This window comes from Cyprinus carpio, chromosome A9, assembly GCF_018340385.1.
Source record: "Cyprinus carpio isolate SPL01 chromosome A9, ASM1834038v1, whole genome shotgun sequence".
In the NCBI taxonomy this organism is placed as follows: domain Eukaryota; kingdom Metazoa; phylum Chordata; class Actinopteri; order Cypriniformes; family Cyprinidae; genus Cyprinus; species Cyprinus carpio.
In genome coordinates this window covers 9790744-9815409 of record NC_056580.1, presented here as the reverse complement: position 1 = coordinate 9815409, position 24666 = coordinate 9790744, and the positions used below count along the sequence as shown (strand labels likewise).

Genomic DNA, 24666 nt, shown 5'->3' with positions numbered 1-24666 from the left:
TCAGGGTGACAGGGCAATCTCACGGCAAAAGATTCTGGGTTACGTCCGCTTTGAGCGAAGGCTGTGTCACATTCCGTGGCAAGCAGCGTCACCGCACGGCTCTCGAACCCACATCTCTAATCCTCGCTGCCTGCCAAATATAAATAAATAAAACTACGGTGGTTTTCAATAACCTTTACATCCCTCACCCCATCAACCGCTGACAAGCCAACACATAAACGCTTATCTCCACAGAACAACAGTGAACATTAAAATGATTGCATGAGTGCAGGAGGAGAGCTGGCCGCAGTGGGCACACTGGCAGACTCTCGGCAGACACACGGAAGAGGGAAAACAGTGGGATCAGGCCGAGTCAGACCGAGTCGGATTAACAAAAGCAAGAGCCGTATCGTAGCCTGCACTTCCTGATGAGTCAAAAACGGTTCACCTTGAGAAAGGACACCAGCTGAATCAAGTTCCCCCGCTGTTTTCCTCGCTCCTGTTTCTGTTTTTCTCTCTCTGCTGGAATATTCCGCGTGTTTCTGTAACAGCATGGTGTGCTTTTCAGTTTTCCCGGCAGTCATCCAAATTAAAACAATTATAGAGCTAATTGCCCGTTAGGTGGAGCCTGCCGGGGCGTCAATGCTCTGATTTGTAGAGTCACTCATGCGGGTCGTCCTCCACTGTGATGGAGCCGCCTGGTCTTGCTGGTGCTGGCCGGCCAATCGACAGACAGATGGGCAGGGCTTGGCACAGGTGTCTACCGTGATGCAAATTAGGCCTGGCACTGGCGCAGTGTATAGACAGGGGAGATTGAGCGCTGTGATGCAGAGACGGCCATATGGAGCTGAGGCTGACTGCTCTGTTTACCAGTGGTCGAAGTCAGTTATACACATGCAAGCGAGCCGAAACACTTTCAACCGTGAGCGTAAGCCAACAGAGCGTCCCAACAGCAGCTAGGGCCAAAATTCCGTCACACAACATGTGACCGACCAATGACCCATTGCTGCAGTTCAGCATGTGCGTCAAATCAACAGTCATCCATTATGACCTTTACGTGTGGGGGAAACTGATGAAAGTGTGAAAGAAAATTTATGAATTTATTCACCCTCACATCGTTCCAAACATGGCTTTCTTTCTTTGGTGGAATACACAATAATCCCTCTTTGAATGAAATTACAATGAACAGGGACTGGAGCGCTCAAGATTCAAACAAGACCCAAAAACACCATAAAACAGGGGTCACCGAACTCGGTCCTGGAGGGACAGTGTCCGGCAGAGTTTATCTTCAAAACTAATTAAACACATCTGAACCAGCTCATCAAGGTCTTGCTAGGTATACTTTAAACTTCCAGGCAGGTGTGCTGAGGCAAGTTGGAGCTAAACTCTGCAGGACATCAGTCTTCCAGGATCGAGTTTGGTGGCCCCTGCCAAAAAATAAAACGTTGTTATTCATAAGATACATGTTGTTGATCTACTTTACAAAATTAAATTATTTGTGTCACCAAACTGACTCGCCCGATTCTCACTGACTCAATAATCCAGTTAATCAGTGAATAACAACATTTTGGTCTTTTTATCACAAGAAATTATCACATGACTTCAGAATATAGTGTGTGAGTCAAATGGATATTTCATGGTATTTTTCTGGTGCTTTTGTGTCTTTTTAAAGCTCCATTCATTGTATTTGCATGAAAAAAAGAGTGAACAGAATATATTTAATTTTATGTTCCACAGAAAGAAGAAAGTCATACAGGTTTGGAAAAACATAAGGGTGAGAAAACTATTTTTTTTGAGTAAGTTCATTTGAACTGTCCCTTTAAGAGAGACACACAACAATAAAGACAGAAGAGAAGAGGGAAGGACAAAAGCAAATACAAACACAAAGAACAATAGTTTGCCTCAGCAACCGAATCCTTTCTTCTTTGGTCTTCTTATCCAGCTCATCACCAACCTCCTCTGATTTCTTCTTCTCTTTCTCTTCCCTTTGCTTTTCAACTTGTCTTTCTTCTTGCCTTTGGCCTTCTTCTTCTGTTGTCTTCTTGTTCTCCTCATTGTCTCCCGCATCTTGTCTGGAGGAGCCGCTGGCCGGAGTATCTCGTCCAGAACTCTGGTCCGACCCCTCATCTGTTTCAATAAAAAAAAAAAAAAAAAAAAACATAAAATATGATGAATGCACAGTGGCCTCCAAGTAGGCAGCACAACCAAAATCATATAAATTACACATTTCTTGTGTGTGTATAACATAAACTCCACAGATATATCTACCATAGCATAAAGAGCATAGCAAAACCTCAACTGGTTTCACAGATTTCTATATTCACACATTTACATATTTACCTTCACATATTTACCTTCAAACCGCCTAGTCCTAGTGTGACCTATATCTCAGTTAGAGTCATGGAAATATTAACGATCTCTTCAGAGATACTTTTTCAGCTAATCTGCCCTGGACCATCAAAAAGTTGCTCACATTATCATAATCAAAACGGAAAAGAAAGAAGGGACACGGATAACTGGATAGAGAGAGGGGGAGGAAAGATAAGCATAGAAAAAGTAAAAAAGAGGCTTGGGTAACTGAGGAACCTGCTGACATAACCATCTGTTACTTGCTATCCACTGTGGGGCACTGTGTGTGTGTGTGGCGATCAATCGCGGCTGCATTACGTGTCTGCGCTCTGAGGTTTGTCAGATGGTAGCGGCGGTGCTGGGAGCAGATGCACGTTTACCAGGCCACCTCAGAGAGCGTGTTAAAAGAGAGATGAGGAGACGTGCAAAAAAGCATCAGTCTTTCATAAGCTTCACAGCAGCCATCTTACTAACCCTCCAGCTGTAGCTCAGGGGAAGGTCCCGACAGCCCTGTACACTGCGACTTATTGATGGCTAGTGGTACTGTATCTTACAGGCCAAAATATGACAAGGGAAAAAGACAAAGAAATTAGTGAAGGAACAGACAAGAGCGATCTGGGTTTGTTTGGGGAGGACTTTGAATATTGTCTTGGACAAATAGTGGCTTTGGAGTCAAATAGTTTGAGAACCACTGATGCAATGTATAGTTAAGGTCAAATATTTGACTGAATTTAAGTTACTTCCAAATTGTCTTTGAAAAAGTCATGAAAAAGGCCTTAACAACTGTCTCAAGAATTGTTTTAAATGTATTACTAAAATGATCTCATCATTTGGCATAGTCCTTTCTCAAAAATGGGTAATAGAGTCATTGAATGGAACTGTTAAGGAACCAGAATCACTAAGAAGAATCTGATCCAAAAATTTTAAATTTTTGTATAATTCTCTTCCTTAATCATCAGTGTGTCCTTGAGTCAGGCACTAACCCCAAATTACTGCAGGTTAGGACTGTGCCTGTTACATTACATGGCATTAACCTAACAAGGAACAGTAAAGTCATGAAAAATAAACTCCACTTGATTTGGTTTGGTGGTGATACAGAATACAGTACATTCAATATGACTCTGAACCAGTTCCATCTTGAATGACAGAGATAAACAAAATAAAACAAAAATCTAAGCATGCAAAACTCTTTCCGTGTCAGTTCTTCTGAGACTTAGTCCAAGGCTAACAGCAGCATCCATTTCCCCATGGCCTGATTTCAACACAAACAAATGCCGATCCGCTGTTTAAACTAGCATTGAAGGTGGATGGCTCAGTAATGACTGTACAGCCGCGCCCTATTATTCAGAGACACAGAGGAGCCTCAAAGGCCTGCTCCAGCTCCCACTTCTCTAATATGCATCAGAAAACTCTTTTGTTCGGACCAGCGCAAAGGCTTATTGTAAAATATCAATCCGCTGAACACAATGCCGAACGCCGGAGAAAAAAAATGGTGAGGAAGGATAAAGAAAAAAAAAAAGGCGAGATATTTTCTCATCATGCTCACGTGTCTATGAAAATGATTTAAAAGAGCAGGGCTTGAGGACTTAGAGAGCAGTACCTATGCTCTGAAAGCCTTACATAATAAAGCTATAATGACACTTCTGTGAGCTCAAAGTGGAATAATGGAAACCATTTCAAAGGGAAATAAATCCCATCCTTAAATGCCTCTCTGTTGATCATCCTCACCAATGTATGGCCTTTTATATTGATATATTTATTTCATGTGAGAAGACTGCATCCTTGTAATTTTCTCTTTAGGGTGGTGGTGTAGTGGTTAAGGCTCACGGCTTGCAGCTGGAAGTTACAGGTTTGATCACTGTATATATTAAGTATATATTTTGGGCTAATTTGATCATGCTTTCATTTTTTTTTAAGACCGTAGTACTCAGCTCTGTTTAACACATTTTTATTAAGCTTAAATCCACTAAAGCCATCTCTCTAAAATCAGCAAAAATGGCAAAAAAGTCAGCAGATTCCATCTAGGCCTAATAATGAGTACCAGCTATTTCACAGAGAGATATAAAATACAGGCAGAATGTTTTAGTCTCTGCCCGTGAATGTCTAGTTTAGTATCTATTTGAAATATTTTCTAAATATCTGCTCCCATAAACCTAAATATTTTGGCATATCTAGCGACTGTAGTTCTTACTCAAAACTGAAAATTTAAGCAGCACAAACATTCCGTAGCAGAATGTTTCCTGGCAATTTTCTGTCAACTCTTGCTATTATGTACGCAATATACATTGGAACGTACTGTGGGTTGTCAGTGGATGTGCTGTCTGAGAATATCAACATTGTGCACTTAATCCCAGGTTGTTCGAGGGGGATTTGTTCCTGTAATAAGCCAATGGTTCACACCATCCAGTAGCAAAACTGTGTGAATGTCACAAACAAACTCCACCGTAAATAAACATTGTAATCTAAGCTGTTAAAATCAGCTCCAATATTACCATAATAGGACATAAAAAAAAAGAAAAAAAGTAAGGACTGAAAACTTCCTTTTTGGAAAGGATGGAAATATTTCAGTGTGACATACCCAAGTAAAAAGAAAAAAAAAGGCTTAATTGCACTGAATGTGCACTGAAGTTTACTTCAAATCCTAAAAAAAAAAAATAATAATAATAATAATAATAATAATAATAATAATAATAATAAAAATAAGTACTTGCAGATATTATAATATATATTTATTAATAATTATGAAATATATTTCAATATTATATAATATTAATAATATCAATAATCCATAATTATATCAATTAAATTGAAATATGAGCATGTAAAGTATATGATTATAATTTTAATTGTAGTGTTATTTGCTATTACATTAAAACTATAAAAATATATTATATTATATTACAAATATTTCAAACCATTTTAATTTAAATGGCATATAGGTTTCAATAGAAATGTTATTACAGTATATTTTAATTGACCATAAATGCTTGTCAGTACATTCAACAATACTATTTAAGCACATTTTAATAGACATATAAGTAATAATAAAAGAGCATATGGGACAAAATAAATAAATAATAGCAATTAATATGCAATTAAAATATTACTTTATTATGTATACCTTTGAAGTATATATTTTTCCTTATGTGCTCTTTTTAAAAGTATGCTAATCTTTCACTAGGGTATGCATGAATAGATTGATAAATGTATTTATATAATCTCTCTCTGACACACACACAAACACACACAGAGTGGCTGGTTACAATGTGATGTTTAAACTCTCTTTTCTGAATACCCCCAAATTATCATCCCACAACAGCGATGGTATTGAGGAGTGAGAGGAACGCTGTGTGCCTAATTACTGTCCTCAGTGATTAGTAATAAGCTGCCGCTGTTTTTTGACCAGATCATCACGGTGTGCACACGTAAGTGTGGGTTTGGCATCTCCACATCGAGGTAAACAGCAGATGTAATCACACGTCGATGAGCAAATAAGTAAATAACGACTGTGATAATCTGTGTTAATGAGTTTGTTTTGAAGCTACAAACTCATAACTACTGTAGGTCATCCCAAATTGCACCACTGAACCACATCTTAGTTTAAAAGTTCAGAGAAAATCTAACAACGAAGAGTTCCGGTTTTATTTCCATGAATAGGGAAGTTAGATACTGCTTTGGGATGTGTCTGTGCATGAGACGGGATCTTAAGTCTTCAGCTGTGGCTGTATCTGTTTTAAAAGTTGATAATGATGAAAAAACTCTCTTCTCTCTCACTCTCTCTTTTTTTTTTGTCATGTGTGTGTTTTGTGTTGTATAGGGGGGGGGAAAATTAGGCTGGTGTGTGGGAAGAGGAAGCACATGACAGGGAAAACACAAACACTTTACTCTCAAATACTCTCCCTTGACAGTCACTGACTTTACTCATACACATCCACAATCACTACAAATACTGATGTAGGCTTATGGGAGTCTATGGGGATCAAAGTGAAATGTGGAATTTAGCAACTACCAATTTCTTAAAGGGGACACAACTTTTTTATAATTCATTTTTTGTTCTTTTTTTATTTTAATTTACACTACCATTCAAAGGTTTATAGTCAGTAAGTTTCTTTGTGAAACTTTTATTCAGCAAGGATGCATTACGTTGATCAAAAGTGACAGCTAAGATATTTATAATGTTAGAAAATTTATATTTCAAATAAATGCTGTTCTTTGAACTTTATATATTAATCAAAGAATCCTGTATCATGGTTTCCACAAAAATAATATGCAGCTATAACACTTATAAAAATATCTTTTCTTGAGCAGCAAATCAGCACATTAGTCATGTGACACTGAAGACTTGAGTAATGACTGCTTGCTATCAAATATATATTAAAATAGAAAAAAATATGTAATTTTGAACAAATAAATGCAGACTTGGTGATCAGACTTTGTGAGACATTTCAAAAATAAGCAGGATACAAACTGCTGCTGCTACTGGGGCAGAAATTACACATCGCTCCATTGATTTCTGTGACTCTTGCTGCTGCATTGTGGGTGCTCACCATCATCATCCTCTGGCGGGCCATCATATGATTTGTCGATTGCTGCCCGGAAGCTCTCATTGCAGCCACGCCCTCTCACCATGTGTGGCCGGGGCCTGTGGAAGGGCAGCAGCTCGTTTCTCTTGGCCTCTGTCATGGCAGTCTGAAGACTCTCTAGAGAACTGGACTTCTTCAGGCCTAGCGTGGGTCCCAACTCCACCCCACCACTCACTGAGACGGGACAAAGAGGGAAAGGGGAAAACAAACAAACAAACACATAATGACACTTTATTACAGTGCTTGCCAAAAATCTTCTCCACACATTTTTGCAATTAATTCAAATAAAATGAAAAATACAGACTCCATTTAAACTTTGTTTTTTGATAATTTCAATCAATGTGATATTTTTTCAAATTTGATATTAAGAAATTCAGGATTTAAGTTTAAAAATCTCTCATTGAAGCAATATACTTATAATAATAAGTTAAATGGCAGCATTCGTGCCATAATGTTATTGCCACAAAAACAGACTTAAATAAGGTGGATTTTTGGAGGATTCTTAAAAGTTTTACTCATAAACACTGAACTCGGCTGTAAAAATTTGAGCAGTGAAGCAGGTAACATCATTCTTACAGTTGCAATAGTGTTTTAACTTTTATGGTATTGTAAAACTGGATATAATGTTACACTGAAAATATAAGTGAGTGATTTTTCTACATGTGTTAACACATGTGTTTAATGTTTTGAGGATAAACCATTAAAAATTGTCATGTTAATCAATATTTTGCCACAAATGCTGTTGACTGAGCTTAACTTCTACTGAACCTGGAATATTTCTTTAACTTTTACTCGAAGAATGTTTGCCATTCAAAATATAACTGTCATCATACTGTTTGCATAGTACATTTCTTTCTTGTGTTTATTTGTCATTTGTTCAAAACCAAAGACATTAACCTAAACTCAACCTAACATTTGCTGCCTAGAAAGCACTGGTATTAGGTAACTTAATTCTAGCATCAGCACTTTATGAAAGACTCGCTCATTTGTTTCTGTGCTAATCAAAGATGATAGGTCAATAGAGACCACTGGAGCATTTCCCAAAGGCATTCTGGGAAGAAGACAACGCTAAACGTTAATAATGTTTGAAGTGCCAAAGGTGGATGTTTATAAAACTGAACATGTATGTGAGTGTATGTTTGTGAGTGTGTGTGAAACTGTAAACACTCTCTCTCCTCTAATGAATCTGACTTTTTAAATATGCGCCTCCACAGGGAATGATGGATGAGAGCTCAATCCTGGGACTCGTTTCTCTATCATTCAGAAGTACCAGCTCTCTCTCTATCTTTTTATCTCCCTCCTTTCCATCTCTGCATACCTCCATGCTTCTTTTGGTCGACCCCACCCCTCTCCAAACATCTCCTACACACACAATCATTAGCTAAAGCGCTGCAGCTCCCAGAATGCATTCATGAATCAGGAAATCATCGTATCGACAGGTGGTGCGCCTCACTGGAATTCCAATCAGCCTTGCCTGCTGCCGGCACCAGCCCCTTTTTTGTTTGGCTAATGGTCGCTTAAATCAAAGTGGAAGTGGGATCAGTCGTTTAATCTGTGTGGTCTCCAAACTGCCAGAGAAGGCCAGACGAGATGAGTCCAGCCCAGCCCAGCTGCATGCTTTCTGATCTCATGATTATGACATGAGAGAAATTTATGCACATATAATTTGGGATGTAGTACAGAGAGTGAGAGAGAGATGAGGAAAGGGGCGCTGAGAGACAGGAAGGGTGAACGGAGATGGGGACACAGCTGGATGAGAGTCTCCAAATAACATCACAACAGATGCCACACCTTGAAGTTTGGCAAGAAATGAAAGTTCATGAAAGTTCAAAGGACACAAAGCTTTATATGTGCATATGTATGACATGCTGATTTTGAGTAGGCAGATACAAAGAGCAAGAGCAATGCAAAAAAAAAAAATAATAATAATAATATTTCAGATATTTTATAGATGTCTTGAAGGGGTCATGAACTTAATTTTTTATTATTATTTTGTACTGTTCTCTGAGGTCCACTTATAATGTTATCAGTATTTTTACATCAAGAAACATCATAATTTAGAAGTAATAGGCTATTTTCTGTATTCTTTTGAATAGCTGTAGCATATTGTAGACTTGGAAGTAAACACCCACTGCTATGATTGGCTAACAGCTGTGTGTGTTTGACAGCTATATCCTTCATAGATGAACGCTGCTGTGATTTAAGTAAAAACTCATAAATACTCATTACATATCAAACGATCTGTAATAACAGACAAAGCAATAGTGACAACATTATAAAAACAGCTACACACACTTGTGAGATGCGATATTACTGTATGTATTCTGCACAGCATCTTCTTTTAGTTTCAATCTTTCTGAAAATCCAGTGTTGAACTGTGCCTTGTTTGTTAATGAAACTGCGGTGAAATGAAGTGAACTAAGGACCAAGTTCTTTCTGGGGTGGTCTAGAACTTCAGTAAAAAAAAAAAAAAAATGTTGGGATCAGAAGGAAAGCGAAGCAAAGACTGTTCTTCCACAACTTGGCACTGAACAGCATCTTGTTGTCTTCGGAGCATCTTTATCGTTTGATTTCTGTGTAGACCTGCATTTGCCTCTCTCGTCATTTACCCACTATGCATGTGAATCGGTGGGCGGGGCTAAACAGGCAGTTGATGATCTTCTGCACAGGCAGTGTTTAGCCACACTATTACGTCAAAGTGGCACATTCCACAACTTGTCGTTTTGGCAGATTGGCTTCAATATAAGCTGTTTTTAGACTAACGAGAAAGTTTTGAGTTCTGAAACTTACAGGATGTTTTTTATAGTACAATGACCACTTACAGTACATGTCAAAAGATCAAGGGAATTTAGATTTCTCAGTTCGTGATCCCTTTAATTTCTATGCTACATTTAAAAGTTTGTAGTCTGTAAATGTTTTTAATGCTTTTGAAAGAAGTATCTAATGCTTACCAAGGCTGAAATTTTTTTGATGAAAAATAAAGTAATGTAAGCTTCAGAAAGCACTTAAATCATGCTTCACAACGTGCTGATGTTCACATCAAGTGTAAACGTATGACCCTGTGTGAGAGTTGGCCAGAAGCAATGGTTTATGGTTTAAAAAAATTAAATAAAATCTTTCAAATATTAGTATTGTTCTAAAATATTAGTATGCTTCAGAGATGATTGATTCATCATCACATGGGGTCGTTTGGATCACCACCTTGTTCACTTGGTCATTAAGTACCAGGCCATAGCCCTAAAAACTTCTGACACTTATGGTTTAAGAATTAGTTTGAAAAAACTCATCAAGAAACTACCAGAAACGACTAAAGCAAACCACTCTTAAATTGGACTTTCAAACACATGGTGCTGGTGGATCATAGGGAAATGTTCATTAACAGCAGTATGGAGCGTCAGTGAGTAGGAGAGGTCTGCTGCAACTAAGCCCCAGACTATCCTCGCAGGGCTGGATTTGTGTGAGAGGAGGTTTATAAATAGCAGGCCACTGTTGTACCAGCCAGCGTGACTGAAATCTTCTCTTTACGAGCATAGTTCGCGTCACAAATGTAATTACTTCTGTCCCATGGCCTGCTGATGAAATTAAGCAGCTTTTGAGAGGTCTGCTCTCTGGAGGTCTCCAAAACACTTTTGGGTTGGAGATGAGAGTCTAAATGTGGGTCTTGAGATACTAGCGTGGTTTAATCAGACCCACATACATGCTGAGAAGGGGGAGGGGCTATTAATTGTAGTTGTCACCTGATTTAAGGAGAAGTCAGATGTGAGTGTGGACTTTCATTTCTTTTTCTCACAGAGAGCAAATTAGAGGCTAGGGCTACATCCTAATTATCATATTATCCTACTAGATCACAAATAATAGCCTGCTGTCAAAAGTACAGTGCATGAAAATACACTACTTTTTCCAAAGTATACATAAACAAATAAACAAACAAACAAACAAACAAACAAACAAACAAACAAACAAACAAACAAACACATAGATACACACATACATACAACAATAATAATAATAATAATGTCAGAATAAATTTTTATTAAATCATTATAAAGCTAAAAAAATCCTAAATTAATAAATGAATGAATGATAGGTGGTGAGGCAATATGGCATTATATTTGGAAATAAATATCTCAAAATATATTTTAGCATTTAGGTATTGGTATAAGACAAAAATTATAACATTGTAGAATGTCATATTACCAGAGGACAGTTTAATGCAGACTGTAAGGAAGAGCCTTCATGCACAATAGAAACATTCACGTGAATATGCTACATTTACAGAAAAAGGATGTTACCGTAAAATGCAGTTTATGTGCTGAGGAAACAAATCTCACTGATCATCTGTCAAAGTGCTTGACAGGATAAGCCGAGTTAAACATTATGCTAATGCATTAACTTGAAGTTTAAAATAAAGAATTCTTATGTTTCGGAAGCTTGGATCATGCATCTTTCCCACAGCAGCTCACTCGCACCCTATTTTTAGATGGATTTCTTCCATAGAAATGCATTATTCACTGCTGTAATTTGACGTGACTGGCATAAGTCTTCCGTGCGCGGTGGGCAGACGTGACTAATCGATACTGACATTCGCTGTCCATTGTTTTCATTATTATTATCAATTTCATTGATTAGTTGTAGCAGCCCTACTGTAAAAAGCAGAAATATAGAATAAAACATGAAAATATCCTGAGCTTGTGTTAATCACAGGTATTATTTCAGACATTTAACCAAAAACCCATTCAAAACAACATACTGCCTTCAGAAAGATGGAACCAAAGGTGCACTTATTTTCATTACTACCACACTCTATCGCCTATATTTCAAACACATTTAAAATACATTGTAAAGAGAGGGTAATTTGGAGTCTGTCACGTCAAAGATGAATCTGTGGTGGAAGTTAAGAGAAGAGAAATGTGGAGTGTATAATCGGAAAGGTCACTTGTGTTCTCCTGTCACACTCAGAAACACTTGCTCTTGGTTCGTAAGTGCAGGGATCAGGAAGCAGCTTTCTGTGAGTTATACTCCTACATACAGTACCTCATGTACCAGAGTCTGTCAATCAAACTCAATGGTGTAGAGAGGATAGAGACACACATGCCATTTACAGTTCAGATGCTCTGTGACATCTTACACACACAGTAAACCTGCTCTCCGCCACCCCGTCTGGCATCCATCACTGCAGCGAAAGTATTAAAAACCTGAAATCCTGGGCTGTTATGATATTTTCGCAGCGGGAGATGTATGACTTTGATAATTGCCTACGGCAGACTTTTAAAAGGCATCTTATAATTACAGTTCACCTTTATTGGGTTAGCTTGTGTAAGGGGGTGTAGCAGGGGTCGCTGACTGTTGGAGACTGATGGCTGTGGGCAGAGGGGTCTGTCACTTTTTGAGTGCAGGGTGATGGATGGTCACTTGTACTGGTAACCAGCACAACCATTAAAGCTCGCCCTCATACCAGCACAAGACAAAGAAACCCTCCCAGCTGGAGCTTTCATTTTATTTTGATGTTATCAAGATTGTATCGATCAATCAGTAACTCATTATGAGCCTGATCACTGTAGGCAGGGCTGGTTTTGAATGTGTGAGTGTGAGCTGAACCGACTGAACGTGTCGCGAACAGAAGGACAAGAGGAGGAACACATATGATAGGACTCTAGATCAGTGCTTCTCAACTGATCCAAGGGGGCCTCAAGATGACTTAAAATTATTTAAAATAAGACAAAACAAACAATAAAATAAGTTTCACACGCTCTTAAAAAACACATGATTTCTAGAGCTAAAAATGTCACATAAATGAATGAAATCTCCATTTACATGTTTATTTTTATAGTGAATATACGTTTTTTTTTTGTTTTTTTTTAAGAAGTTCATTATTTTACTCAAGCACACATTAAATTGATCAAAAGGGAGAGTAGATACATTTATAATTATAAAAACATTCTAAATATACCATTTACATCCTATATACATAAAAAATATACATTTATAATTATATTCCAAATGCTTTTCAATTCTTCAAAGAATCCTGAAAAAAAAAAAAAATTCATCATGGTTTGCACAGAAATATTAAGCAGCAAAACTCTTTTTAACAATGATAATAATAAATGTTTTTTGCACATAATCAGCATATTAGGATGATTTGTGAAGGATCATGTGACACCAAAGTGATGTTGAAAATTAAGCTTTGCCATTACAGGAATATATTACATTTTAATATATTAAAATAGAAAGCAATTATTAAGCAAATTTTAATAATATTCCAGAAAATGTTTTTACTTTATTTTTAATCAAATAAATGCAACATTGGTGAGCATAAGTGACTTCTTTTGCAAAAACGTTACTGCCCCCGAACTTTTAAGGAAGTATTATGCATTTTCTTAGTTATGCCAAGCTCTTAAATATATTAAAGGGTAGAAATTGTGAGTAAAAAAGAAAAAAAGAAAAAGAAAATTAAAATTGTAATGCTACACTTAATCCAGTAAATCACAAACAACTAGAAAAGTCATGGGGCCTTTAATTATTGTTGTGGTGAGCCTTATAGTGACAAAGGCTGACAACCACTGTTTCTGAGTTAAAATATTAATTAAAAGTAGATGAACACAACAATGCACTAAATACAAATGCTTAGTTTGCAACTATAAAGATGTGATTAATGATTCACCACACGATCGGATTCAAAATGAAGTTTTAGTTTCTAACTCTAACAGTGACTCTGACATTGTTGCTGCAAGCACTTGGTCTATTTCTTATCTTTTCAGTCACAGTCTGCTGCAAAGCTAACTGAACAATCATATGAACACAAAACACTGCAGCACCTTTGCAATCAACAGAGACTAACAAAGATGAGCGGATAAAAGTTACACACCAGAAGAGGTGAATTCAACATTTATTTGGATATGTCTAAATTCACCCAAGTACACCTAGGGAAATGCACTAGCACACACAGAGAAACAAACAGATGGCTTTCAACAGCACAAATTAATCTATCAATTCCAATCAGCGAAATATGGCAGCTTTCAACTTGAATCAACAACAAACTCCCTCTCAATCGTGTACAGAGATTAGTGTGGGAACATGCAAATGAGACAGAGAGAGAGAACACTGTGGCATCAGGGCTCTCAACAGGCCAGCGCTTGGCAGCAACTTGTGTGTTTTCAAAGTCAAAATTACACAAGAGACGCATCAGACAATGAGCAGCACAGTCGGCGCTCACCACAGCCAAACTTCAGAGGACTTTTGCACAAATGGTACAAAATGCACTTTTTGCCACATCTGATCAAGGCAGATGATTTGAGCATTTTCTGAAACTATTATATTTATGAATATGTACAGTATCAGTATGTCTGTCCTTATTATTATTATTATTGATTAAATCTTTTTTCCTTGATTATTTGTGACAAACAATGCAGGTCAACATGTCACTCACAGCATAACATTAACTAAAAGTAATATAATAAATTGATCGAAAAGTTTCAATGAAGACATTGATAATGTAAAAAGATTTCCATTTCAACTAAATGCTGTTCTTTTGAATTTTTCATAAAAAAAAAAAAATCCTAATAAATAAACCATATTTATCACAATATTGTTTTTACTGTATTTTTGATCAAATAAATTTAGCCTTGGTGAGCATAAGGCAAGGCAAGGGAAGTTTATTTATATAGCACATTTCACACACAATGGTAATTCAAAGTGCTTTACATAAAATAAAATAAAATAATAATAATAATAAAAATAATCACAACAATAAAACAAGGACTTTAAAAACTTTGAATGATTTAAAATTTGATTTAAGAGGTTTAAAATTAGTTTAAAACAGTTAAGAATAGAAATGATTATACATAAAAAAATATAATGCAATCAGTTCGGAAATTGCACAGTGCTCATTCAATAAATGCACAGCTAAACAGATGAGTTTTGAGTCTGCATTTAAATGTAACTATTGTTTTACCACATCTGATATCTTCTGGAAGCTGATTCCAACTGCAGGCGGCATAATAACTAAAAGCAGACTCCCCTTGTTTTGTGTGAACCCTTTGTATTTCTAACTGACTCGATCCTAATGATCTGAGTGGTCTGTTAGGTTTATATTCAGTAAACATATCTGCTATGTATTTAGGTCCTAGGCCATTGAATAATTTATAAATAAGTACTGTAAAATCAATCCTAAATATAACTGGAAGCCAGTGTAAGGACCTGAGGACTGGTGTGATATGCTCAGATTTTCTGGTTCTAGTCAGAATTCTGGCAGCAGCATTCTGTATGAGCTGCAGCTGTCTAATGGTCTTTTTGGGAAGGCCAGTGAGAAGACCATTACAATAGTCCACCCTGCTGGTGATAAAGGCATGAACAAGTTTCTCCAAGTCTCGACTGGAAACAAAACTTTTAATTCTTGCAATGTTTTTTAGATGATCGTATGTTGATTAAGTTACTGCTTTGACATGACTACTGAAACTAAGGTCTGTCTCTAGAATCACACCAAGATTCCTGACTTGATTATTAGTTAGTTGTTAGACCCCAGAGTCAAGGTATGCATTCACCTTGAAAACTTCATCTTTGTTTCCAAATGCAATGACTTCAGTTTTTTCCTTGTTTAACTGAAGAAATTTCTGGCACACCCAACTGTTAATTTCATCAATGCATCTGCAGAGGGAGTCAATGGGGCTGTAGTCATTTGGCGATAAGGCTAGGTAACTCTGGGTATCATCAGCATAGCTGTGATAGGAAATTTGGTTCTTTCTCATTATTTGACTTACTGGGAGCATGTACAGGCTAAACAAGAGTGGTGCAAGAACTGAGCCTTGTGGGACTCCGCATGTCATGGATGTCCACTTAGACTTATGCTCTCCTATACTCACATAATAACCTCTCCCTTCTAAGTATGACCTGCACCATTTGATAACCATCCCAGAAAACCCCACCCAGTTTTCGAGTCTCTCTAGTAGTATGTTATGATCGACAGTGTCAAACGCAGCACTGAGATCTAGTAGGACCAGCACTAATAATTTGCTAGAATCAGAATTTATGCAAATATCATTTATTATCTTAATGAAAAAATATGTGGGAAGTGTGTCAAGATAGTAGATTGACGATTTAAGGTGCTGTACTATTTCTTCCAAAATTTTGCTATCAATTTCTTCAAAAGCAGACAAAGTATTTTCTTTTTGATATTGCAGTCGAATCTGTCTGACCTCTGCATAACTTAGGGATGTGCTAATCGCTTTCCTGATATTATTGATCTTCTCAGAAAAGAAGGAAGCAAACTCATTGCATTTGCTGTTGGAGAGCATTTCACTGGCAATCTGACTTGGGGGGTTTGTCAGTCTCTCAACAGTAGCAAAAAGAGTGCGAGTGTTGTTTAAGTTACTGTTTATAAGGCAGTATTAATTTCATTAACAAAGATGACGACAAAAAATATTCGTCAACAAACATTTTTTCTGTGACTAAGATGAGACGTTGATGAGCTAAAAATAATATCTAATGACAAAATTATGACGAAATTTATGCCACGTCTTCGTTAACTAGACGAGACTGGACTATAATGTTATTTGAGGACTACCGGACATTCAAAATGCATGCTATAGGCTATTGTCCTTCAAAATGTGCGTCCCTGTCATTGGATTGCGATCGGATAAGGGGCGTTTGCATATCTAGTCATTATAGCAGCCGCAGTGGATGGATAGGCTAATAAAATGCGAACTAGTGATCTGAAACAATGGCCTCAGCACCCGAAGGGGTAGGGTTAAGGTAACCAGACGTTTTTCCCGGGAGTCACAATTCGTTGTCGATTAACTTAAAGTTAGTGAAGGCGGGATAGGTGGAATCGTGCTGATAGAAGTGTTCTCTCTCGCGCGCGCACACGCACACACGCTCCACTTCCTCATTTCTCATATACAGCGTGGAACGCGCAGTCAGTTCTCAACACTCAAATACACTCACAGCGGTCCAAATGTTTATCGTGTAGAGTATCTCACAGTAGGTTATAGATTAAGTGAACGTGAACAGGTGGGTGAAAACTGAACGTGTGTCAATATTTCATGCATGCCTTCCGTCTTAAAAGGACAGCATTCCAAATTAAATACCTATATGTCATAAATGTTAACCAACAAAAGATGTTAAATAAATGTATACGTTAAGTAAAACCTACTGTATCTGAAAAATGAGTTTAATTTGTATCTCTTTTGTGTGTGTATATATATATATATATATATATATATATATATATATATATATATATATATATATATATATATATATATATATATATATATATATATATAATAATAATAATATTCACTACTGTTAAAGGGATAGTTCACCCAAAAGTGAAAATTGTCATAATTTATTCCAGTTTTTTTTTTCCAAATTCAGTCCTTGATTCAAATTTCTCATAAGCTTAATTGATTTGGTCTAAAGAGAGAAGAATTAATGATTATTTTAGTTTTAAGACTACATATAAAAATAGCTACCAAAATAAAGTTTGGTAACTACAGTTTGGCTAAAACTATTGACTAAAAGTAATGACTAAAAGTTGACAAAAATGCAATGACTTTTCGTTGACTAAAACTATGAAAGACTTAAATGACTAAAATGTGACTAAGACTATTAAGCATTTTTGTCTCAAGATAAAGACTAAGACTAAAGAGAAGAAAGTTTGTCTAGTGGTGGCTAGTTTCACATTAAAAGGATGGACGCTGTCTTTATAGATGCTATATGCTCAGCTTTTCTGCATTGCCTTTTCATACTCTGTACTGCTGTTGATTTTCTCCAAGCTGATTTCTGTCTGCCTGTCTTATTGCTGACTTTCACAGGAGCTACAGTACAGGTCAAAAGTTTGGAAACATTACTATTTTTAATGTTTTTGAAAGAAGTTTCTTCTGCTCATCAAGCCTGCATTTATTTGATCAAAAATACAGAAAAAAAAAATTAATATTGTTATATATTATTACAATTTAAAATAATTGTTTTTACATTTTTTATACTTTAAATTATCATTTATTTCTGTGATGCAAAGCTGAATTTTTAGGATCATTATCACATGATCCTTTAGAAATCATTCTAATATGATGATTCATTATCAAAGTTGGAAACAGTTCTGCTGCTTAATATTTTTTCAGAACATGTGATACTTTTTAGGATACTTTGATGAATAAAAAGTAAAAAAAAAAAAAAGAAAAAGAATAAAAAGTTTTAAAACATAAATATTTTTGTAATAACAATATACACTACTGGTCAGTAATTTGGGGTCAGTTTTTTTTTTTCTTTCTTTTTTTTTTAAATAAAATCAATACTTTTATTCACCAAGGATGTGTTAAATTGTTAAAAAGTGATAGTAAAGAAAATATATTATTAGAATATATATTATTAGAATGTTTTTTTTATTTTGAATAAATGCAGTTCTTTTTAACCTTTTATTCATCAAATATATTAGACAGCAGAACTGTTTTATACACTCATAATAAATCAGAATATTAGAATGATTTCTAAATGATCATGTGATAGACTGGATGTTACATGTGACACTGAAGGCTGGAGTAATGATGCTGAAAATTCAGCTTTGCATCACAGGAATAAATTTTTTTTTTTTTTTAAGTATATTCAAAAAGTTGTAATAATATTTCACAATATTACTGTTTTTTCTGTATTTTTGATCAAATAAATGCAGGCTTGATGAGCAGAAGAGACTTCTTTCAAAAACATTAAAAATAGTAATGTTTCCAAACTTTTGACCTGTACTGTACGTATGTCATCAATAACATTTTTGAATTTTGAATTAAAGGAATCAAGGAGAAGATCAGCCGAGTCTGGAGAAATGCTTAGTGTTAGAGATATAGCCTCCATAAATAGCACACTAGTGTTTTCGTTAATGCATCTCTTTCTGACAGAGACATATCTAGATTCATTGGTAGCAGAGATCAATACATCAAAGAAAATAAAGAAGTGATCAGATAGTGCTACGTCCTTAATAACAATGAATGAAATGTTTAGACCTCTACTAATGATTAAATCTAGAGTGTGTCCACGTTTGTGTGTGGGTCCATGCACATGCTGAATCAGGTCAAAAGTGTTTAAAAAAGTTTATAATTTCTTTTGCAGTTTTGTTTTCTGCATTATCTATGTGAATATTAAAATCCCCTGCAATAGCAAAACAGTCAAACTCTGAAGAAATCATTGACAGCATTTCAGTAAAATCTTCAACAAAGGCTGGAGAATATTTTAATTTATCATTAAATAATGATAAACAGAATACATGAACACCTTTAACACAATCCCTATATATTCAAAAGACAAGTACTGACCAAATGATACTTGCTTGCATTGATAGACATCTTTAAATAGAGCAGCTACACCTCCACCTCTTCTAACAGTCCTGCAGACACTCATGAAAGTAAAGTTAGGAGGGGCTGTTTCATTGAGGACTGTTGCACTGCAGCAGTCCTCAAAAGTTTAAAATTGCTAACTTGATGGCATTGCATTTGGTCTCAACAGCCATATTAGTTCGATGCATAACAGGCCGCAGATTAGACGAGTCAGCCGTATGGCTTGAGAAGGCCTTAGACTATCTATCACGATAAAACAGAAAAAGAGACTTCTCCCACAAAAACATATTACCAACCCAACAGTATTATATACGAGACCAGACCATCTCTCTGTCTCTCAAAAACATGACGATTTGTCAGGATTTTGTATTAATTCCATTGAGCAAAAGGCTGTTAGAAGATATGCAAGTCACAACAGTTTTACTGTTTGTAATGCTTTGAGCTGAATACAAGTAGCTCACATTGGCTTCTGGAACACACAAAAAATAACTACAGCGTTGTATCATGGGTTTACATTCAGATGCTCACAATAAACAGCAAATCAAAGTTTCTGACTGTACAAAGAACATGAATAATTAATGAGTATTTAATGAGGCAGTTTATGATTGGCTGTCTGTACCTGAACAACCTGCTGTAATACTCTAGTCCCACATCAAAAAGCTGTAGTGCTTGGTCTAGTCTTGGTCTCAAACAGAATTGTATAACCCAGGGTTAAACATGACAAAACTACAATCACAAAATTACAAATTTTTTACTTAAAAGTGGCCTTAAACTGAGGTTTAAACTCAGCATGAAATTAAAGGGGTCATATAATGCGATTTCAATTTTTCCTTTCTCTTTCAGTGTTACAAGCTCTTGGTGCATAAAGTAGATCTGTAAAGTTGCAAAGACTAAAGTCTCAAATCCAAAGAGATATTCGTTAAGGAAAAGTTAAGGAACAACCACACCCCCCCTAAAACGGATCATTCTACCACGGACCCACATCTCTACATCACTATGTGGGAAGATTTGCATAACACCGCCCAGATGTTCACGCAAAGAAAGAAGGCATAACGTTTATACGTTATATTTGTTGCCGCAGCTGGCATGTTGTGGAGTCATGGTGTGTTTCGTGGAAGTGAAACTTTGTTTGGCCTTCCAAAAGAGGACATGACTAGAAATCAGTGGTTAAGTTGTATTTCAACAGTGATCCAGAACAGTTTAACCCAAATATTCAGATGTGTGCTGCGCATTTTATGGAGGAAGAGGACTGTTTCCTGAACCAGTAGCCTGGCACAACAGCTGTTTCTATAAAGTTGGGCAGTTCAAACTTTGCAAGGACAGTCTGGTGTTTCTGACTCACAGCCTGTAGGTAAGTTTTTTATATTCAAATAATTTACCACTGATGATTCAAACATGAGTTTTGAGCAGTAGAGTAGGCTTGTTGTTTGTTGTTTCTCCAATCACAAATGCAGACATGGCTTTATGTTTACGCAGCGCGATATGCAACACAACGCGTAAAAAGGCAGTATAAGTCATTATAATCAGTAATTATGTCCCCACTGGATGCAACAAATGCCTCGTTTGTAATGGGTTTTACTTGTTTTGTCTCGTCTAGTGATGTCCGGATCGCGAACAAATCTTTCTATTTAACCGGATCTTCTTAATGAACCATTTGAACCAGTTCACCAAATCTATCTGAATCGTTTGAAATGGTTCGCGTCTCCAGTACACGCTAATCCACAAATAAACCAATATCCCGAGTTATTCAGTTACTCCAAACAGTACATGACTGAACTGTTAAAAGAGAACCGATGATGGGATGTGCACAACAGAGCAGCTGGACTGAGTCTCGTGCTGCTGGCCTGGGAGATGGCATAGTATGTTAAGGGGCGTAAGATTTCCGTCACATGCTTGAGGCATTAAGCCAATCACAACACAGTGAATAGCTGACCAATCAGAGCACACCTCGCTTTTCAGACCAATGAGCTTTGTAAAAATTTACGCATTTCAGAAGGCGGGGCATAGAGGAGAAAGTATAATGTACACTGAATGGGAAAATATAATGTGTTTTTTAACCTTAAACTGCATAAACACATTGTATTTCACCAAATACACAAAATAATGTTCTTTTTAGCAGCATCATATGACCCCTTTAACCTAACAACTTTTCTTCTCTACTGTGATGTATATCCATGAGAAACAGCTTATTAAACCACACAAAATGTTGGGTGGAACTTGAATTTGTCCATTGGGAATTGATTGGATTGTGGATGTAAATTGCAATCATTTCACCTGAGTGAGAGGATGCTGGAAAGGCCAGATAAAAACTCATATGGCCACTAGACAACCTTATTGCCCAGTGCAACATTTCATGAAAAATAAGAATAGTCAATTTTGATTTCATGGTCATTCAACATTAAATGTAATGAGGGACAGAAGAGTGTTGTGTGACAGTATATGAAAAAAGCTGCACACACACAGACAGAGAAGATCTGCTCTGGAAGGATATGACTTCTGGATAGAAACAGAGATGTAAAAGCCTGACGTTTGTTAAAGAGGAGGTTCTGGAAAGCATCCCAGCTCCTGACTGAGTGATATATGGAGAGAGGGAAACCACTCAATGAGAGCCAAAGAGAGAGAGACATCTTTGTTTTAGACAGTAAGCATTTATCTCTCTCAATCAACACACCTGCCTGTCTGTCTCTCAGTGTGTGTGTGTGTGTGTGTGAGTGAGAGAAATCTCCTGACTCAGTCTTTGAACATTTCGAGGTGCTGGAGGTGAGGAAACACACAGAGTTTCAAAGTGCCTGTTCAGCACACATGCCCTAAAAGCATTTGCAATACTGTATAACACAGTACTTCTCAACTGTTTTTTCTTCAAGAATCAAACTATGATGACATTACACTATTGCACTTTTCCTGATCATTGGTTTTTTTTTTTTTTTTTTTTTTTTTTTTTAAGTCATTATTTTTCAAGTCTTTTTGAAGTACCGCCATTTAAATAATTGCATTTTTATTATTTATATTTAGCTTTTTTCAACCTTGCTCTCCACAAACCTTATTGGCAAAATCTCTTTTAGTCATGGCCAACTTGAGAACCACTGTTGTTATACTTGGCAAAAAACAAAGAAAACACACTTAGATACATCACATCACAGCACAGACAACATCTGAAATGTCGACATCTCCTCTATCTGTAATACAAATGATAACACACTTGTGCACACAGCCTGCATCAAGCTTTCATTCTTGCCAATTTAATTCCACTAAATTTCCTGGTCTGTTTCTGTTTATGTTCTTGGCATAACGGTTAAAACCCCAGACAGATATCCAGTGTTTTTCCTCTGTCTGGGTCTGCAAAGAAAAACAAAAGCAAGGAAACACATCTGCAAGCTCCTCGCTCGGGTCTTGTCAGCGATTTTGACTTTGCTGTTAGATGAATAACTGAATAAAACAAGCTGTTTAATGGTAAAATGATTTATGACAAATCTTTCAAACACAGCTAGACACTGATAGCTGCATAAATATTGACCAATCATGGTTAAGAGAAACAATTTGTCCAATCATATTACTCTTCTCAGTGTAGAGTTTTCCCAAGGTTAATGAAAAACTGATCAAGTTGCAACCAATATTTCCTTTGTTTGACATTGAATGCATCATATATATTGAATCTGAATAAACATTCCCTCCTGAAGGCAGGAGATTTGGCACAACATCCTATGTTATTTGAGTATGACAGCAGTTTCTGCATACAGTATGTGGCTCATAAGCAGAAAGGGAAAGCACATTCAGTCAGCGAGATCGCATCATCCCCGAAATCTTGATTTAATTTCTATTGTCTGTCTAACACACTCACTCAGGCCTGTTTGACACTAGTTGCATTTTACACATCTAAAGATGATCAGAAGACAAGGGCAACTGTTCATTAAGAATGCATCTGCTACACAGGGACATAAAAACTAGAGTTCAAACTAATATTAGACGGGAAAGTCTACACCTTTAGTTTGGAGAGAGGGGAATCATATTTTCACTGGTTTCTGACTGGTGCGCTGTGTGACCTTCCATGTCTCAGTGAGGGTCTGGATGAGTGGGGAGTTAGAGTGGTTTAGCCCTAAGCTCTTTAGACAGAGATGGATGAGGAGTCAAACTCACAGGCACAAATATTCTGTTTACTGTTGCCTTGAGCAGGTGCTGGATATTACTTTGATACACACCGCTGTGCAATAAAAACTCCTGGCCCCATGCCTGATCTTGAGCAGGAAAAGAACATTTACATTTTTTCATTTCTCAGAGAGAGAGAGAAAGAAAGCGAGAGAGACTGAATTATATTTTACTTTCTAACAAACCACAGTTCTTCTTCACAGGAACAGTTTAAAAAAAAAAAATTAAAAAAAAAAAAAAAAAAAACTTTTATGTATATGTATGTGTCTTTCATGACTTTTTAGTTGACACCAAACACTACAGGTTTGTATCGTAATCAAACAAGTTTAAAATACTTACTCACATTCATAAACAATGACATCTGATAGCCAAGATATGTTAGATTAACAATGAATGACGATTAAAACTTTAGTCTGCTTTTCCTAATAGTCAGGATGTTTTCTGCTTGTCCAGTCAGGCCATTAGTTTTCTTTTTGTCTGCCAAAAATGTCACTGGCCCCAAGATATATATATATTTTTTTTTTTTTTAACCAACCAGTAAAACAAACAAACAGCTGTATTGTAAAACATAATTACATTATTAAATATTATTAACTAATTATATTAACTAAAAATGTTCTCTATTTTAAAAATATTTCCAAATGTAATTTATTGGCAAAACTATTACTCCAGCATCATTACTCCAGTCTTCAGTGTCACATGATCCTTCAGAAATCATTGTGATATGCTGATTTGCTGCTCAAGAAGCATTTCCTATTGTTATCAAAAAAAAAAAAAAAAAAAAAAAAATTGTGCTGCCAAAGTAAATACAACCTATGTTTGTGGAAATTGTGATACTTTTCAGGATTCATTGATGGATAGAAAGATAAACAGCAAATGAACAGATATATCTTTACTGGCACAATTGATCTATTTCATGCTGAACAAAAGTATTAGTTATTTTAAAAAAAAAAAAAAAAAAACAAAAGTATTAGTTTCTTTAAAAAAAAAAAAACTGTATTAGCAAAGCATAAAAATGGATGCACAAGATCGGTAAACATACACTTCATGGCATCACAGCACCTGCCCAAAAGGACAAATGAGAGTTCTGTCTACTGGCCTGTAACTCTCTCACACTGGCCCCGGGCTAGTGGGCCATATTTAATGCTGAACCCTGCACAAATCAATCACATTGCTTCAGAAGTCTTAGACTAGTCCAATTGACTTGTGTGTTATAATCCTATGGTACTTTTTAGACACTCATGCTCACTTTAAGGTTTTGAAGTACACTGTAGAAAAAAAAGCAGGGTGAC

The 24666-nt window shown here is 36.3% G+C and overlaps 1 protein-coding gene across 1 annotated transcript in view; it reads right to left on the bottom strand.

The window, feature by feature from the left end:
* Positions 1-639: 639 nt before the first annotated feature.
* Positions 640-24666, bottom strand: part of LOC109090008 (partitioning defective 3 homolog B-like) — a 141711-nt gene continuing 117684 nt past the window's right edge. The window contains exons 16-18 of the mRNA XM_042763083.1: positions 6876-7085; positions 1890-2106; positions 640-841 (exon numbers count right to left, since the gene is read on the bottom strand). Coding sequence (XP_042619017.1) covers positions 640-841; positions 1890-2106; positions 6876-7085 — 629 coding nt within the window. The remainder of the gene's footprint in view (positions 842-1889; positions 2107-6875; positions 7086-24666) is intronic.